The sequence below is a fragment of the Acipenser ruthenus genome, chromosome 4 (assembly GCF_902713425.1).
Source record: "Acipenser ruthenus chromosome 4, fAciRut3.2 maternal haplotype, whole genome shotgun sequence".
NCBI lineage: Eukaryota > Metazoa > Chordata > Actinopteri > Acipenseriformes > Acipenseridae > Acipenser > Acipenser ruthenus.
The window spans coordinates 102,191,070-102,210,188 of NC_081192.1; the positions used below are offsets into that span (position 1 = coordinate 102,191,070).

The 19,119-nt window shown below is 37.2% G+C and overlaps 1 protein-coding gene across 11 annotated transcripts in view; it reads right to left on the reverse strand.

The window, feature by feature from the left end:
• Window positions 1-715: 715 nt before the first annotated feature.
• Window positions 716-19,119, reverse strand: part of LOC117399558 (ATP-dependent 6-phosphofructokinase, platelet type-like) — a 39,882-nt gene continuing 21,478 nt past the window's right edge. For 2 of the 11 annotated variants that reach the window (XM_033998826.3, XM_033998827.3), the window contains exons 13-23: window positions 14,945-15,091; window positions 13,495-13,565; window positions 12,439-12,526; window positions 11,463-11,615; window positions 9,047-9,211; window positions 8,122-8,183; window positions 5,831-5,942; window positions 5,222-5,321; window positions 4,764-4,769; window positions 2,554-2,659; window positions 716-1,457 (exon numbers count right to left, since the gene is read on the reverse strand). In XM_033998826.3, the coding sequence (XP_033854717.1) occupies window positions 1,301-1,457; window positions 2,554-2,659; window positions 4,764-4,769; window positions 5,222-5,321; window positions 5,831-5,942; window positions 8,122-8,183; window positions 9,047-9,211; window positions 11,463-11,615; window positions 12,439-12,526; window positions 13,495-13,565; window positions 14,945-15,091 (1,167 nt within the window). In that variant the 3' untranslated portion in view covers window positions 716-1,300. Of the gene's footprint in view, window positions 1,458-2,553; window positions 2,660-4,763; window positions 4,770-5,221; window positions 5,322-5,830; window positions 5,943-8,121; window positions 8,184-9,046; window positions 9,212-9,864; window positions 10,018-11,462; window positions 11,616-12,438; window positions 12,527-13,494; window positions 13,566-14,944; window positions 15,092-19,023; window positions 19,042-19,119 lie in introns of all 11 variants that reach the window. The other 9 variants (XM_033998832.3, XM_033998833.3, XM_033998830.3 and 6 more) reach the window with 7 other exon arrangements.

Here is a 19,119-nt window from a genome sequence, read left to right on the forward strand (position 1 = left end):
TTACAATCTCAACCTTATTGATTCTCGAATGTGAAGTTGGGTTAGTATCGAAACTCATGACTTTACTTTTATATAGTGTACAAGTGCTTTTTAATATTTCTAAAGAGTTTATGATCTGACAGGAAGCACCATTTGGCAGACTAAAATAAGTGTGTTTTATAAGGTGAATGATAGTTGGTGTCTGCCTTGTTGGTATATCAGTGTCTGTGATTTCAACTGCAACTGTGACATTGTGTAATACTGTATCCTGTGCCTGGAGGGGAAAACACTCAAAAAAAACAACTAACGAACAGTCTATATGTGATCGTAACCAGCTTCCAAGTCAGGACACAAGTTTGTACACAAAATAATTAGGCAGGATGACTGAGGGAACCTCTACAGAATTCAATATGTCTGTTTGCTTTCAATAGTGCAAAGTGCACTGTCAACAAAATTAACAATATGGTCATTAACATATTACAGAGGGTGGTTACGCTGTACATTATGTGCCGTGACATATTAATAAGGGTTGACCTTGGGAAAGTTTCTACAAGTGGATCATTATACTGTATGATCTTGTACAGTGTGACAAAATCAATGTGTGTAACTTCAACTTTAGCATCAGTAGCTGGATGAATCCAGACCAATTCCTTAAGGTAGCAATATTAAACGCATTTGAATGAAATACTATTGCAAGATACGTAGAAAATGGAACACATATACACTCAACACAAGATTTTGAACAAGTTTGCAGCTTTATTATTGTATTGGTGTCACTAACACATCACACAAACTAACACCTGGTACAAAGTGCAATTACATGGACATTCAAAACGACACAAGTGGAATAAAGCAAGTGCTTTTCTGCACTGGCAAGCAGTGAAGAACATCTTGTAAATGAAAGTTGATCAAACTAGTTCCTGGTATGTCTATATTTGTTTTATAACAGGACCCTTTGTTTCCCATATCCTCCTCAATCCCTGTATCAATGTAAGTAGAATTTTGAATTTTCAGTATAAATCAAAACAGGGTCAATTAAATAATTTGGGTCTGGTTAGAACAAAGTCCTGCAGTAGAATGGATAGGAAGAGCCAAGGTTACCTACGCCTGATTTAGTGACCTTTATCTTTCAACTCACCTACAGCTTAAGGTCAAGAAAATACAATTTATTTAAAAAAAAAAATAATTAACAGGACCCTTGGGTCTAAGGAGGATAAGTGCTGGTACATTAGCGTTAAAAGCTATTTAGTTTTTTTAAGTGCTCTTGCAAAGTTGATGCTAAAAGAGATCTAAAGTAACTAAATGCTTGTGGTCCGTCCATTTAGGCAGGTACACCTTCAGACTCTTCTGGCCGACGATGGCGTACCACATGTTCCAGCTGACCAGACTCCGAGACATCCAAGCTGGTCTTGTACTTCGCCAGGATCTTCATCAGTGGGCGGAGTTTCAGCCACCACTGCTCTTTTGGAATTCTGTGACTGGTGACAAAACAGAGAAGACTCTTACAAGTCTTATTTGCAAAAAAACCCCAGCATACTGTGCTTTGAAAATATAACAAGTCTAATTCTAGCACATGTATAACTTTCGATTTATATCATCTAAAGCTTAACATTTCTTCCTAAAGCCCGGGACAGACAGGCCTGTATTGCTACCACTGCTTTCATATGGTGTTGGACAGATCAGTGCGGGACGATACTTCTGCTGAGCACGCGGTACCGTCAGTGGATTAACCAATCGCAGCCAAGTGCTGATAATGTGCTTGCCAAGAAAAATCATGAAGGAAACCTTTGTCTACGGAGGTGTCCAAGCACCCTGAAGTGTTTGATCCCTCCCATGTTTCATAAAAGGCCAGGCAAGTCAGTATTTTATACATCACCCCTGATAACCATCCTTCCTGCCTTTTTTATTATTTCTGTAGTTCACTATTTTTACCAAATAACTGGCTGTAAAATGATATATTTTCTAACACTTTAGTAGTAGGCTACTTGCTGTTAGCAATATATTGTATGTTTCTTTGCTAAGCTCAGATCGCTCATTTCATACACCTGCATATAGACGACAGAAAAACAAACCAGTGTTTTTATTTAGTAGATTATATGGGGGGCATTACAGCTATGGCCAAAAGTTTTGCATCATGCCCTATAGAATTAATAATGTTACATTGACATATTGAAATTACATATCGCTTTGTAGTTTTCCAAAAATTGAAAAATGTGACATTTTGAAATCTAACATTAAATACTGTACTACTATTGTAGTTTCCGGTAGACCTGTGATACCATTTTGTAGTTTCTTAGATTGCATGATGTTAAATAAAATATCGAAATTATGTTCATAGAGGTTTTTTTTTTTAAATTATGTCTGCATCCTACTATTCTGCTAGATTATGCAAAACGTTTGGCCATATATGTAAATAATATTCAAGTACATAGCCTACGGTGTGGTACTGACAACTACTGTTCCACACAGTGCATACCGCTCCTGTGTGTCCGGGTGCAGACTAGCGGTACCGCACCGTGAAAATGCCCAGCGGTGCCGCGCCGTGTCTGTCTGTCTCGGGCTTAAGACACTTACACAAAATCTGTCTCATTCTTGAGCTCGACAACTGGTTGGAAGACAAGAGCACGACGGCGCATTCCCAACAGACAAGCCGTATCATCAGTATTAGCGAAAACTCTTCCTGCAAGGACACGGCACCATTAGTAAAACAAATACCCAAGACAGTACAGTTCAGCAAAGCACTTCAAGGCACTGTACAACTATTAAGTAAACCATGCAGGTTACCAGATACAGTGCAGTGCAACATGCTAACATTAACATTGAATCTATCTGTTGTGTAGAACTGGCAAACAAATGTATTCCTCCATTGATAGCAAGAAATTTAAAGACTTTCAACAGCCTGTTTAATCAGTTAACAACAAACATGAAACTGGCTATACTGATAAAGAACTCCATCTTAAATTGAGAGGCTACAATGCAGTCACATGTTGAACAGCTTGGAATGCAGCACTAACGCACCGAGATGGAATTTATTTATTTATTTATTTATTTATTTATTTATTTAGTTATAACAAATGCAGATCGAATGAAACAAATAAAAATACTTGTATATTGGCTGCTGTCAAACAGTGATTAACCTACTCATGTTAACACATTTAAAAATGGTCAATTACGCTGTAGATAGGGTTATTAGTAGGGGTGGGCAACAATATGATAATTGTGTATCAATATTGTGCACGTATTTCAATATCGATAATATCAAAGTCTTCCAAAACACAGAATGATATAATAACACAATTGCAATATCAAACCTATATACATATAGACGTGAACAGATATAAGAAAAGCAATAACTTACTTTGGTGCTTTGCTTCACAATATCCATGGAGAAAAACATGGTCTTGTTATATTGTTTTAGTATTCCTTCCATGCCGTAATCAGCCACCTCACACCCTTAATATTTCTATACTTCACTGTAACACAGACTAGCTAATTTGGAAGTAATGTAATCTTTTCTGCGTATATGCTGACACGACACCTCAAAAGGTATTAAGTACGGTGTCATGCTGAATGTTGTATTATTTTTTAGATGTGTTTTGCTGTTTTAATAGTACATCTCATTTATAATACCAAAAGTTCACATTTTAAAAATACATTAATAATAATGTATGTAATCACATGGACAAAATGCAATGAATCACTTACGCAAGTGCATATATCAAAATAATCCCAAGAGTGCTTAATGCAGCATGCAAATAGCATTTGGTATCTTGTAAGCATGTTCTGAATGGAAGAAATATATATATATATAAAAAAAATTATTTAAGATGATTTTCCTGTTTATTATGTTTTTTTGTGTTGATTGTTTTTAGGTGTGTATCCCTTTAAAAAAAGACAATCCTGTTTCTTAATTAGTTGATGCCGATGCACACACTTTTTGAAAACAGGACATAGTTTCCGGTAAGGACTGGCCGGTGAGAGGAAACAGATGAAGAAATGAGAGCAGAGCACACGAGAGGGTACACAGGTAGTGGATTTGTTGTTTTTCTTGATTTATAGCTATTGAATGTTGGAAATACATTTGTTATTCAGGTTCTTAGAATAAGAAAAAAAACGCCAATTAATGTAATAAAATGGTTAAATAATACTTTAATGTGTGGTGTTTGCCTATAAGACTAACAATGATTGGTATGTATAGGGTTTGTTGTACCTTAATATAAAATAAGCTTGATTATACTGCATTTGTATTTTTAGCAGTATTAGCAGTAAAAAGTATGTCTGTGCGAGCCTACCTGAATTTGTTACAAATCCCACAATATTGTGATATGGAAATTATTAGCGATATCGAACAATATCGATATCATATCAAAAAATCGATATTGGTGCCCACCCGTAGTTATTAGTTTAATACAAGGATGCTTACCGTTAACAGGATGTAATATCATTTCTAAATAATTTATATTAAAATGAATAAATACAGTAAGCAACTTTTTACACATATCATTAAACTGGATGAATACCGTAACTAATTATGTTATTATTATTAGGGCTGTATTTGTTTTATGGTAATAAATGTCACTGCATTTCCTGGTGTAAACATAGGTATTTCAAGATATTTCACGATTAAAAACATGGTAGAATATTTTGTTTTTATGTCCACCTTTTAAAGACATTCTATTTTCACCAACAGTGAATTATCAAATTTTGTCAATGATTTTGTCAAATCATTATTATTGGTAATATTTAATCCCTCAACCCCAGCAGCAATAAATGAAACAATTTACCTTCATCTAAGGCAATCCATGCAGACCGCAACGAAAACGAGACCAAATAAAAAGAAGGAAAAGCACATTTAACTACAGCCTCAGTTACAGTGGAAAACATCTACAAATTAATTTATGACAACGTGGGTTAAAACTTCTTCCTGGTAACTCCTAGTTAGTATAAGAAAGATACAGCAAATATATACAGTAGATAGCAAATAACAACACACACATAACATACAGTAAATCCAGCAAAGCACGTTATTAAGCATTTGCATGAATCAGATACATATATACATCATTTGACATGTCATAAAACTATTCCTTGGGTTTAATCATGTACACATCATGTAATGTGGCAAGTGTATATCCAGTCACTGAAACACAAGTGAGCAGTATTGCATGATAATAGCTTGCAGTGTTTAAAGTGTTGTGAAGTTGCAAGAATCTCCTCCTCTGAGTCAATACAAACACTGTACCTTTTCTGTAGGTCTCTTTGAGTTTCCGAGAAATCCATAGCATAGCTTTAGCTGCTATCTTTGTTCCAAAGTTTCTGTCAAATGGAGAAGGTGCACCGCCCTGTAAGAATAGGATTTACGGAATACATATTAAAAAAGAACAGACAGACACATTTAAGTCACAAGAGTAGCTTTGAGGTAATGACTAACTAGATTGTAGTCAAATAACGGTGTGACTTTTGTGATTCTCCAGTGTTGTTATACTGGCCCATCAGTAATCTCAGGATCAACAAGTATAGTATGGTTTGTTTAAATTTATTTTAGTTTGGTCAAAACAATAAATTACTATCTGAAGTAATATAGTACCAAAATTTAAGTTATTTAGCACATAAGCTATTGAATCTATTGGCCAACTGCACAAACGACTGAATGACATTGACCTTTGGAGTATCTGAAGGTATTTATTGATCTTTAATTACCACAAACATTATCAATTGAAACAATGAAATGATTTGTTTTCCATGACACCACCTTTAAGATTTTCACATATTTTTTCCTAATATGCACATGTGTAGTCTTCTTGATTTATAAAGTGTAATGCCTTAACGGGAATGGGAGATTCTTACATACCTGCTGCATGTGACCAAGAACATTCTTCCTGCAGTCAAACACACCCTTCCCTTCCTCAGAATAGAGCTGATAGATGAAGTCAGTTGTGTAGTTCTCATTGGAATTCTCGTTTCTGCAAAACAATTGGAAATACACGACTTAAACACGATAGCGTTTTTTAGGAATAAACTTGCCAAAATACTGTCAGACAAAACATTTTTGGATTGTTGTGTCAGAGTGGGTCATAATATAATTCTGGGTATGAAATTAACAGAATTGAAATATACAAAGGGGGGGTCTTAAGTCGTTCTCTATGTCTACTCGGTTTCTGCTCACAAATTCCCCCACTGACAAAGAATGCTTTTGGACAAGTGTTTTATCTTTTCCTGTCATTGAATGAATCGTTTAGGCACCAGCAGTATCTTGCAGAAGGCAAGCCAGACAGTTTTAAATATGCTTTGACATCTCGGACAAAGAACAGACAAATACAGCCGACAGGGGGCGAAGCCACGGACCAATTGAGAACAATGGGCTGTCTCTGAACGAGAACAACCAATAAAAACACCCCACATAAATAACCAAACACCAATCACAGGGTTAGTTTGGTTATTTATGTGGGGTGTTTTTTATTGGTTGTTCAGGGTAGTAAGGACAACAAAACCAGCCATGCGACTTTCAGAAGCGCTGGAGTTTCCCCATGAGAGAGCTTCCCATATGAGCTTTCCATGCTTGCTTCCCATGAGCTCCCCACACTAGAAGTGTGCCCCACAGAAGGAACAGCGCTCCAGGCAAGAAAGAAGAAGTGAGCTCCACCCACTAGAAGTGGCTTTGAGTTTAGAGGAATGAAATGGAAGCTAAGTTTCTGAATCATGGGCGCATGAGTGCTCGAATTCACGGAAGGCAAGGAAGAACCAATGTTCTGAAGAATGGCTAAAATCAAAGACTGAAACAGTAAATGGAAGCATAGCCAGCAGCTGGGCCCAAGGTCATGTACTAGCCGTACAGAAGAATTGCAATGAGAACACTTCTACGAACTACATAACTTTTCAATTGAAATTGAACTTACATGTGATCAACGGAACTATTTCCAGTTGGAAAACTGCCAACAACAACTATAATGTTGCAAGACTTGGAGATCAATGAGCTGATCTCCATTTGAAAATAACTATTTGTTTACTGTGAGCCTATGCAACAATGCGTACTTCAAGCAAAGTACCATTTTCTTTCATTGGGACTTCAGAACCAAAGAGCTGCAGTGTTCATCAACACAGATTGACTTCTTTATATGGAAATCGATAGGTATTCAACATATCTAATATTAAGTACTTTATGACTTGAGTAACTTAAGTAACTGAAGCAAATGCTATCAAGTTAAGTGGATAAACTCTTCTAGGAATAGAATATTAGTTCCTGCTTTAAAGTGTGTAAGAAATGTATTTTGTTTGTTGAAATGTGTAACTCAAAGGAGTTGCCTCGTTGATCATTTCTGAGTTAATTTGAATATATAATCAATTGAGGTTGATAACATATTAGTTTGGTACATCACGTTTAAACTAAATTAACACGGTAAAACTAATTTGCTGAATTAGGTACTGGAATGTTGGATTCCGTTCTGAATGGGAAGTTGAATTAATTCTTGTGCATATTGACATGATCGATTACAACGAGAAACAGGTATTGAAAATACTAATGCAAAGTAGACACTTTGTGTGATAAGCCATATTTAATATTAGTATATTAACCACGTATGCTAATTATGTTATGGTCGTTGTAATCGTTTGACTATGAGTTCAATGAACTGTATACTATTCATGCATATGGGCAGCAGTGTGGAGTAGTGGTTAGGGCTCTGGACTCTTCACCGGAGGGTCGTGGGTTCAATCCCAGGTGGGGGACGATGCTGCTGTATGCTTGAGCAAGGTACTTTACCTAGATTGCTCCAGTAAAAACCCAACTGTATAAATGGGTAATTGTATGTAAAAATAATGTGATATCTTGTAACAATTGTAAGTCGCCCTGGATAAGGGTGTCTGCTAAGAAATAAATAATAATATCTTTAACCAATAGCCTTTCCTATCTGTGCACCCCTTTTTATTCTTAAATAAAGTATTGTTTTATATTTCTGACACGCTGTGTGAATGTCCGTTATTGTCTAAGGGAATCTGAGTTCTATATGATCCCGAATTTAAATATGATATGTCTCATTTATTAACATTTGGACATTCTTAAACAGGGCGTCTAGAGGCTAATTTATATTTAAATAAATTGTATACCTAATTCACTACAGGATGATATGTAGTATATCTGCTCACCTCAGCACCAAACCTCGCTGGATGCTTGTTTTCATCTTCGCTGTCAAGTGCTCCACATTAGCCTGCAATACAAGTGTAAATATTGATTAATAAATTATTCTTGTTCCTTAACATCTACAACGTAGTATTGTGCAATGCTAAATAAATCCAGAACATATGCACACATCTGAATCTCCCTGTTGCTTTGATAGTAATGGAAAAGAATGAAAACGTAGAGATTGCATTAAACAGTTTGAGCATTAAATCCAAACCTAGGATTCACTACTGTTTAAATAACTTGGCCATTCAAAATTACATGCCTAGATTCTATTTTAGCTCCTAGTGTTCATTTATCTGAGCATTTGAACAATGATGATAATGGTGTCAAATTTAGGCTGGCGGAACAGACCTTGAACAGATTTTTTTTCTTTCTAATAATAACTTGTTGAATCCCAACAATTGGGTCAGCTATTTATTTTTCATACAAACTGAACAGTGAACATGATAACACACATGAAAAACCTTCCTTACTAGTACATACAGTTTGATACAAACACAAACTTTAGAGCTTGAATGAAAGGACTGTGTTGTTTCATTAACAAAAACTTTTGTAATATACATCAATTCAATCACTGAAAAAAACATCCTGATTGAGGTACTGTAGAAGAAAACTGCAGTAAATTGTGGGAGTCTGCATTCCCGGGCTACACCTCAACCATTATGACAAAAAAGTATTTTTTTCAAATACATATTTTTTCAAATGTTCTGGCGTGTCCCTGCATTCTACTTCAAAAGGTCCTTAACCCAGGAGCAAGACCTCTACCTGAAAGTGATATTGAGTCCCTCCACTGGTGATTGAGTCCCTCCACTGGTATTTGCTGGGAAATCGTTTTCATGTATTTTTATTAATGGTAAAAAAACAATAGGAATTTAGTCAAAAACATACCTGAAGGTCTCGAATATCAAAGGGCTCTTCAAATATATAGGCTGCATCAGCCCCTGCAGCCAGACCCCCCACACTGGCCAGGTAACCACAGTATCCGCCCATTGTCTCAATGATAAACACACGACGCTTCGTCCCACTGGCTGACTGCTTGATGCGGTCACAGGTCTAACACAGACACAGAGTGTCGTTAAAAGAAAAAGAGCATTTTCTCTAAACAAAACTGAAATCAATTCATATAAATACGTACAAATGTCTGGTATTTATGTTACCATTTCAGGTGCTTCTGGGTCTCAACTCAGGAAATAAAGCTATTAACTAGCAACATTTAAGGACATTGGGTTAAAGCAAAACGCACACCATTTGAAAAATGTAAACGATTACTGATGTGGCATACAATACCAGTATTTTGACTGCATAAGAATACCAGTATGATCAGTTACCAGTATAAGAATACCAGTATGATACTGGTACCTGGTTAAGTCAGTTCATTACCTAACTTGGTTGTTGTGTGCGAAACAAATTCTACGATTATTTATGATGCACTTAGTTAAGAAGAAAATGTTCACACACTCCCATGACTCCCTGTTGTATCTGTTCTATTTCAATACGGCATTTATTTACTAGCATTGTGTTTATCCAATCATATTTCTACTCCATGACGTTCCACTGCACATAAAACTTGTTTACTAATTTCCATATTGAAAATGCGGGTACTTCTAAAATAATGCAATGTTATCGCTTACAGTAAATAATACAACATTTACAGAAACATGTTTAGTATACAGAAAAATAGGTACTAGGTTAAAGGTCTGCCTTACCTGCACAATGGCATTGACTGAAGTGTCAGCACCAATAGTTAAATCGGTGCCTGGCACATTGTTACTAATGGTAGCAGGCAGCACACACATAGGGATGCAAAACTCCTCATAGCGGGAACGTGCCTCAGTTAACTGCAGCAAACACTCAAATGCCTGAAGCAGCAGTATACATGCATTAGATCCATTGGAAAGCATCACCTTATTGTGACACATACATATTATTTTGAATATGTACCCTGCTTGTGGCTCTTTCCGTGTGATAAGAGGTTTGGCTTCCCATTGGCAAAAAGGAGCTAAGAAAGGTGTTGGGCAAAGACATTTATGCAAGGCGTGCAATGTTTGAAGCAAAGCTTTGTCACATTGCACTGGGGGCTCACATTGGCACATTCGCATACTGCCGTGAAGACTATGACTGGTAAGCACAGGTACTGGTTAGTTAATGACATGCCCACACAACAAAGACAGGTGGGAAAGGCTAGAAGGTGGTCAAGCATAAGTTAAGGCAACAATTCACTGTACCCTGAATCTGTTATATGGCAGAAAACATGTACAAAAAAACCCACTGTATTACTTACCACAGAAGATGTGTTTCGCCTTACTGTCTTTTCTTTAGTGACCTCAAAGGGTTCTCACTAAGTGTGATCCTAAGCCAGTCATTAGCCAGTACAAACATGATTCTGGACTACACAATTCTAGATAAGGAGACTTATTTTGACACCTTTCAAGAGTTGATTAATTTTTTATAATAACTGAACAATCGTGCTTCCAATCACCGGGAATCACAACCAGCTGAGAAAGGAGACAACACCTTGGATCGCTAGAAAGACTAGAGATCACCCTTGATGGTGGTCACATACACACATTTGCAACAAAGATCCAAATTCTCTTCATCTTTGTTTAAAAAGATCCAAATTAAACTCCTGGCACTTAATGAGAATCCTAAACTTAAAAAGCACATATAATAACCAAACGAACGCTCTTAAGTATTCTTAAAATGCTGGATTTTTACAGAAAATCTGTACATTTCATTTGAATACATAAGAGTCACCCTTGTCCAGTCCTATTGTTAGTTGCAAGGCATGCATAATAAAGTTCTTAATTTGATTTCCCTTTCAAAAAGTTGCTGAAGTAAAAAGAATTCATGCAAAGTGTTAACAGTTGTAAACGAGCAGAGGAATATGTTGAGTTAAATCCTTATGCTGACCACAGATCTTTGTTATGAAACAAGTCAGGTGCAGGCAAGACAACATTGAGGAACAGAATGTGTGACTCCACTGCATGCCTCAATCGCAACTTACCTGACACTGACAGAGACCCTGACAACTGAACTTTTCTTTACCAGCTTCACCACGTCAATACATTAGCATACATTTCATAGATTTATTCTGACATCTTTGCTTTGCAACATTTGTGCTGAAATACTAGTGTATACAAGTTAAGCTCAATGACATCATTTTGGTCCCTGTCAGGCTGACTTGCACATGGTCTCAGGGATGAGAGAGCTGATAGTGATGCTGGTAGATAAAAGGGTGAGTTGCAGTGATCCCAGTCTGGTTTAGTGGCTGTGTCAGTACGCACACCTTCCCAGACAGACTTACATCAGTAATAGCGTTCAGAGCTGTATCTGCACCAATGCTGAAATCTGAACCCGGTACATTGTTGGAGACAGTAGCAGGAACCATAACGATGGGGACACAGAACTCGTCATATTTCCCACGTGCAGCTAACAATTCCACGAGTCCCAGGTAGGCCTGCAGGGCAGAGCCAGGTCAGTGACGTGAAAAATGACACTTTAAATGACTGGAGTTACTGGCAGAGACATTGCAGGAGCCAGAGGGAGAGCCATTTCTATCACAACAGACAGGATGACACAGAGAGGTACCACTCAACATTTACTAAAACAATTTAAAAAACAACAACAAAATACATGTATTCAAAAAATATGATAGGAAGTAAAACAAATACAAAATAATAATGATACCCTTCTACCAGCATTAACAGACATTTTCGTTAAGTATTTATATGTGAACACTGTAGTAGTTCATTCAGTTTGGAGTGTAATGCTACTTTAATTTCACTAGATTGTAGAAACAGAACTCAATCTTCGACTGTTGTCAGGAAACAATGCAATCCCCATAGACACTGTATTGAGCATTCTTTTTCTACATGTGTCAAATTCAATGGCATGGTTTCATTATCATTTATAATTGTGACATTAATGTAAAAATCTTAAACAGCAGAAGCAATTGAAAATACAGAACAATGATAAGGTATAGAAGTGAGGTGTAAGCAATGAAAAGGGTTAGCCATGTTTAACATTACTGTACTATACAACATTCATTTAAAGATGTCCAATGTCTATATATATATATAAAACAGAAGCATGCTGATTACAAGTATTTTGCTACAGTGGGCATTTTTTATGTTTGTTGGAAGAACACCCTAACGCCAACAAGTGTTGCTTAAATTTAAGTTCATATATTTTTTATCATTCTTACAATATTGTAATTATAATAATTTCCCTTACCTTACTCCAATCTTTACAACTACTGTAATAACATGGAAAACACATACCTCAAATCCGCCAATCACCAGCAATGCGTTTATTTGATTTGCTTTCATTTGCTCTGCGATTTTCTCCAGGTGCTTTGCTGGAAGCGTTCTAAAAATTGAAAGGGGGATTCCAGTAATATAAATAAGAATTAAATTACTGAAACATTTCTGGTGACCATCGCTTTATTATTATACACGATAGAAACTGACGAGACAAAAAAACAGACAAGGCTGATTTGTTTACACTGGTCTATAGAATTTTCAGAGGTGTAGAAACTAATAGTAATCCTTGGCTTCAACAAATATAAACTTGGGTTCAGTTAAATGTACCACTAAATGCAGGACCCCATGCTTAGTGTACAGTACAGCTATGGTCAGTTTTGCATCACCTAGACTTTTGGGATTGAGACTTCTTTTTTTTTTTAAACTGTATGAACATAATTTAGATATTTTATTTAACATCATGTAATCAAAGAAACTACAAAATGATATTGCAAATGTCTACCGGAAGCCATAATAGTAGTACAGTATTTTATGTTACATTTCAAAATGTCCCATTTTTCAATTTATGTCAGTTTTTCGTTAAGTATATTGAAAACTACAAAGCGGTATGTAATTCAATATGTTAACGGAACATTATTAACCAGGTTTCATTTGATTTTATGAAGCAAAAGTAGTTCATTCTATAGAGGGATGCTAAACTTTTGGTCCTAGCTGTGCAGTAGATGCAGCGTGTCAGTTTTAGGGCACGTCATATGCAATGCAGAAAGTGGTCAACATGGCTTTAGTTCCTTCCTTCAGTGTTACTTGTTACTTGCACTGTCCTTTATCCGGTTATGTGGGCAGTCTGTTGTATCACACCACATCTGCTTTAAGAAAAGAACATTATACTGCTACATCTAAGGTGTTGAGCTACACTGAAGCTAATTTGGGGTGCAAGTGTTTGAACAGAATCTATCATATTTTTGTACAAAGTTACATCACACAGCCTATGTGTTTGACTAGTATATCACTTCATGAAAGTGCAACTCTGTATATTATAATTATTTTAAAAAGTTATCACAAGTCAGACTTTACCGTTTTGTGCCCAAAAGGGAACCACCTTGGCCAGTCCAGCCACCAACATCCCCCCACTTGATCTCCTTAATCTATTGGATAAAAAAAGGAAACAATGTGGATTGTCTCAGTACTTCTTGTATGTTAATACTTACATATTGATAAGGTTTAACACAGTTAAAAAGATGGAAATTAGTTAGAATATACCTCGAATAAAAGAGAATATGAATTCCAAGCAGGTATTCTCACACTCTGCTGTATTCAATACAGACTCCTGGTAGATGTAATCTGCTGACAATTACAACATGACTCTGAACACACGACAGTAGACATTAGGCTTATGAATTTTACTGTTTTGAAAATCTCAAATCAGTTAATAAAGATATTAGTACAACAAAATGTCTCATTACACTCGATAATGTCACCACATTTTATTTTTCAATCTCTGATTTAATGTTTTGTTTCTTCCAGTATTTTGTACTGTCTCAATATAGAACACTCAACTCTCTTCATGGCTGCTATCATCTCTAAGATTTAAAGCAATCACCTGCTGCTGAATTCAGGATTTCAATCAATTAACTCAACTAAATGTTCATTCACCTTATAAAGCCTGGTGCTTGTACACAGCAGTAGATTACAGGAAGGTCAGTGAAGTATGTCACAGCTAGGACTGTGCTATAAAAGGAACTTGGTGACATGTAATTGGTTTGCAGTAATCTGTCAGTTACTTATGTTATGTGCTTATCGTCAAATACTTCCCGGTCTTACTGCAGTAAGAGCAACATGCCCAGTGTACTGTCGTCAGCATAGACAAGGTCACATTAATCTCCCCCCACTCTGATAATTTGCATATTATTATTATTATTATTATTTATTTCTTAGCAGACGCCCTTATCCAGGGCGATTTACAATCGTAAGCAAATACATTTCAAGTATTACAATACAAGTAATAATACAATTAAAAGCAAGATAAATACAATGACATAATACATTGCTTTAAGTCAGGTGGTTTTAGCTGATTTGTGTATGCGCTGAATGTTTAAAAAATAATCTCTTTGTCAGGACAATTATGTGTATATCTACCCTAGGTTTTAAAATCAAATGTCATGCTTCTTATTAGCACTCTTCTCTCTATTGAAGATCTTTTGGTTATTTTGCTTGAAGTATTTTATACTTCCATTTGGAATACACAGTGATTTCTAATACAATGCAATAGATGAAAAGCTGCTGCTGCTTCCAAGTGCTTAATCACTTCATGTGTTGTAGTTCTAACTTACTCTGATGGTTTAGCTGTAATTAGACCATGTGACCTACAGCAGAGGTACCAGGATGCAGCTGTTTTTCTATAGTGCTGTATTTGAAACATTTGTTATCATATATCATAACAATGTTAATAACGCAAACAAGAGGCAATACATTTTATTTTAAAGCACTGGTTTAAAAACACACACACACACAACTGAATACAAACCTGCCCCTTAGCGAATCCTTCAAACCCGTCATTCACAGCAAATATCTTGTGCCCCTCAGTGATGCCCACCCTCACAGCTGAGCGGACTGCAGCATTCATGCCCGCAGCTGGGGCTCCCACGTTCAAGACAGCCACATTAAAGCTACTCTGGAGGTACAAATCAAAGTAAATAGTTACAGCACATCCCTGAATCTGTTCTTTAAACATGCAATACTTGAGACAATAGAACAATGTTACATTTCATAATGTATTAGACAAAAAAAGCAAGGTTCTGGGCAGTCAAGATGTCAGGAGGCGTGAAAAAGAATATTTATTTTTAAAGTCGTAATAATTAAATCAGCTTTCAAATGCAGTGTGTCACAGACTCCACTGCACACAGTAATGAAGGGGTGGAAATGCTACTGTTCCATATTTATATTGCAAGTAAAAGTTTTCAGGTTGGTATACTGATGGAAAATGCTAGGGATTTACTAGTGCCAGGCATGAATCTGCTTGCAAGGGAATGAAAAACTAAAGCAAATATTTGGAGTGATTATAAAGTATGTAGGCAACTTTAGCATGTTATAGCTGCAAACATATTGATCATATGATTGTAGTGAAATCTGCTAGGTTGCACTAATGGTCAATTACAACTATTACTATTCATCTATTTACAGACATGTTCCAGTATATTTTTAAACAATCACTGAGATTGTATAAAAACATACAGGAGTAGATGTACTAAAGTGTTGCAGCTGTCACAATCATTGCAAACGAGTCAGAAGTCTAGGGTGAAATGTACGAAACAAGCGCAATGCTATTAGCGGCTTTTTAGGGACTGCTTTGCGGCAGCAGTTTTTCTTTTCGGTTCAACCATAGATGAATATGTAATTATGCATAAATTTGCAAAAATGGGGTCGAGATAGTGCAAATGAGGATTCTCAAATATTTTAATGAGATGTACTAAAGTTGCCGGCAATTGCGACACTTACAATTGCATCAATTTGTTAAGAACTTTTGAAAGCACAGTATAAATAGTCGCAATTAGCAAACCTTTAAAAGGCAGTATGAAAAACACTATCCCCTAATCATGGCTGCTGTGATTGCAGCAAGAAGGAGACATTGTCTTCAGCAAGAACAAGTGATTTGTAGGATTAAAACAGAAAGTGTATTACCCGCATTACCCTCTGTGATTTTAATGAAGACCAAATTAAGCACAGACAGGCTCGGCAGCCACATAATTCTTGAGCTGCTGTCTGTTTTAAAATATGACCTGGAGCCTGTCACCCAGAGAAGCCATCCTATCCCTGCAGTGGTCAAACTATTGTCCATCCTGCATTATCTTGACTCTGTGTCCTTTCAGGGGGCTGTGGCAGCTGTTGCTGGCATTTCCCAGTCCGCTTTTTCTTGGGCATTGCCAGTTGTGCTCAATGCATTTTTGAGGCAAAAAAAAGCCTTGAAAACATTTTGTGTTACCGGTAGCCTACAGGCTAAAGTAAAAAGAAAGTGTGCTAGGTATTCATTCGATTTTACTAGTGTATAGGCCTGCTATACAGATTTATATTTTTACATAATGTAATATGTAGCCTAGATCGATTTCCATTACATGAGAGTAGGTGTAAAAACTTCATGCTGATATTGGACTCAGCTCTCGTCAAGATAAGCACCAACTAAGACACAGCTTCTTTTACTGTAAACTAATGTGATCCATCTGCATTTCCTTCCATCTGATGATGTAGATATCCTTCTGCCTGGTGTTGATGGTTGAAGTGTAATGCTGGCTCCAGGGATCAGCCTATTCTGCCTCCTTGGCGCATCAGCACACATAACGGCTGCAATGCTGGCTCCAGGGATCAACCACAGTGCGGCCTCCCTATCGCATCAGCATGACAGCCGTCTGGACTGAGCTGAGTAGGGTACTTCTCTGGGGTCTTCAAGTGGGCACCTTCTATCCTTGGTGTTTCACCAACTAGCCCACGACACCTTAAGAGGGCTTGACAGTGATTCTGGTATCCTAGCATCACCCCCATCCGTCACCAACTCAGCTAGGCCCAGCTTACTTACCTTTCTTTACATCTATGTTGTTTTTTTTTTACTGTGGATGAGGTCCCCAACCAGAATCTTTTCATCTCAACCACAGCCAGTTGCTGCTCCTCTCTCCTGCTTCAGATAAGTTCTTCACTATGCATCGCAACTCTTGAACACTGAATCCAATGTCTGAGAAACCAGGTTGTGGAATGTGCCACAAATCCTCGACAACCCACCTCTACTGGGTAAAACCCGGACTCTCCATCCTCGCTGTTCCGCTTCAGCAGCTAGTTGAGCGTACCGAAGTTTCTTCCTTTCATGCGCCTCATCCACAGCATCCTCCCATGGCACTGTTAACTCTACCAGGTTAAAAAGGCGTACTGATCCAGACCACAAGACAATATCAGGTCGAAGGTTAACCCTTTGCGGTCCATTGTCGGACCCTGTCCGACATCATTATAGGAACGCAAAAAACGGGTTTCTAATCGTTTTTTGTCCGGAAAAAGCCGAGAAAACCATTCAATGGCCGAGTGGGAGCGACAGGATTCGAGACAAATCGAAAAAAAACAAAAAAAGAAAAACAAGGCGTATCTCATGATTAGTCATACATGGCCCTGGTATCAGATAATGGGGCGGTCATAAGTAAACAAGCTGGCTGATCAGTGCATCAGCGCACAGAGAACACAGATATTTGCAGAGCTTTTCTGAGATGTTATAGTAATAAAATAATGACTTGGATCGCATTATTGAGGTGTTTGGTGATAAAACGAATGATCAGGAGATGATCGATCGGTATGTACAACTATTATTATTATTTATTTCTTAGCATATGTGAAACCTATAGCGAACGAAAGGGTGGGGTGGGGCTGGAGATGCCTAGTGAGTGCTTTGTTGATATGCAGGGTCTTTTAAACCTGTTTGACTGTGAAAAAAAATACTTTTAAACAGCGCGTCTAAAATTAACTACGCGTGTGAAAATAAATTAGACCTGGCGTGCCTGATGCACATTTAATAAATGGACCGCAAAGGGTTAATGGTGGCAAACTCAGGTGGGAAAATAAGCTTTGTCCAACATCTGCCACTGAGCACAATAAATGTATGTGTGTGCAATTTTATTGTATTCTTTTAAACCTGACACCTCCTTATGTCGGACAAACATGTCCAGTTTAGCAATGGGCTACTGTATGATTATGAAACGTTTACGTAACGTAATGTTATGTTTTGATATTTTTTATTTGGGGGTGAAGGTGGGGGACCCACCATAGAATCTGATGGGATTAAACTGCCTTTCATTATTTATTCGAAAAAATGTCGCACGACTCTCAATGCTAAGAGATCTCGCTAAGATGACGCAACAAATATTTAACTTGGTATAATGCGGTTCTCTTCATTAACATACTTTCTCACAGTACATACGACAAAATTTATACTTTCCGGTATGTTTGCGCTGCGACTGGCCCATCTTAGTACATCTACCCCACAGTGCTTTAAAAATCTATGCAAAAAAATAAAAAAACAGGGCTTAAAAATCACGTAGCCAAGTTTCTAAGGTAGAAAAAAAATTGTTGAGGTGCAACATCAGTCCCTGTGGAGATCAGGTGCCATGCTGCTTTTTAAGTGACCTCTTCCACATCATGAATGGTGGCTATAACAATGCTTTATAGGGATCAGAAACAGTGCTCCCTGTGCCACATAATTAAGAATCTTGTTACTCGTCTTTCCCCTTAATATCTAACAGGATGTATTGGTCTGCAGTGAATGACTATTCCAAGTGACTAGACACCCTGTATACAGTATGTGTTTTTGTACATACATTTTTTTAAATACAATTGTCTTCTCACCTCAGTAAAGAGCAACACAGGGCAGTATACATGTGTTTATACTTATTGACACTTCAGTTTGTAATCAAGCTTATTCAGTATTTTGATGAAGGCTTGAAGCTGTATGAAAGCACAGCAGCAGTAGCAGTAGCAGGGTACTGTCATGCAGTGGGGATGCTAATGTCTTAAAACGTACTCTACTAATTCTATTTAGGTGCCTAAAGCTGAACCACTGTGCAAAGAATTACGTACTCTACATGAGGGATCGTCCTGTCAAGCAGAAAGAACAGAAACATTGCACTTCTATTAGTATCAGACAGACACAAAATGGGCACAAACATGATTTTT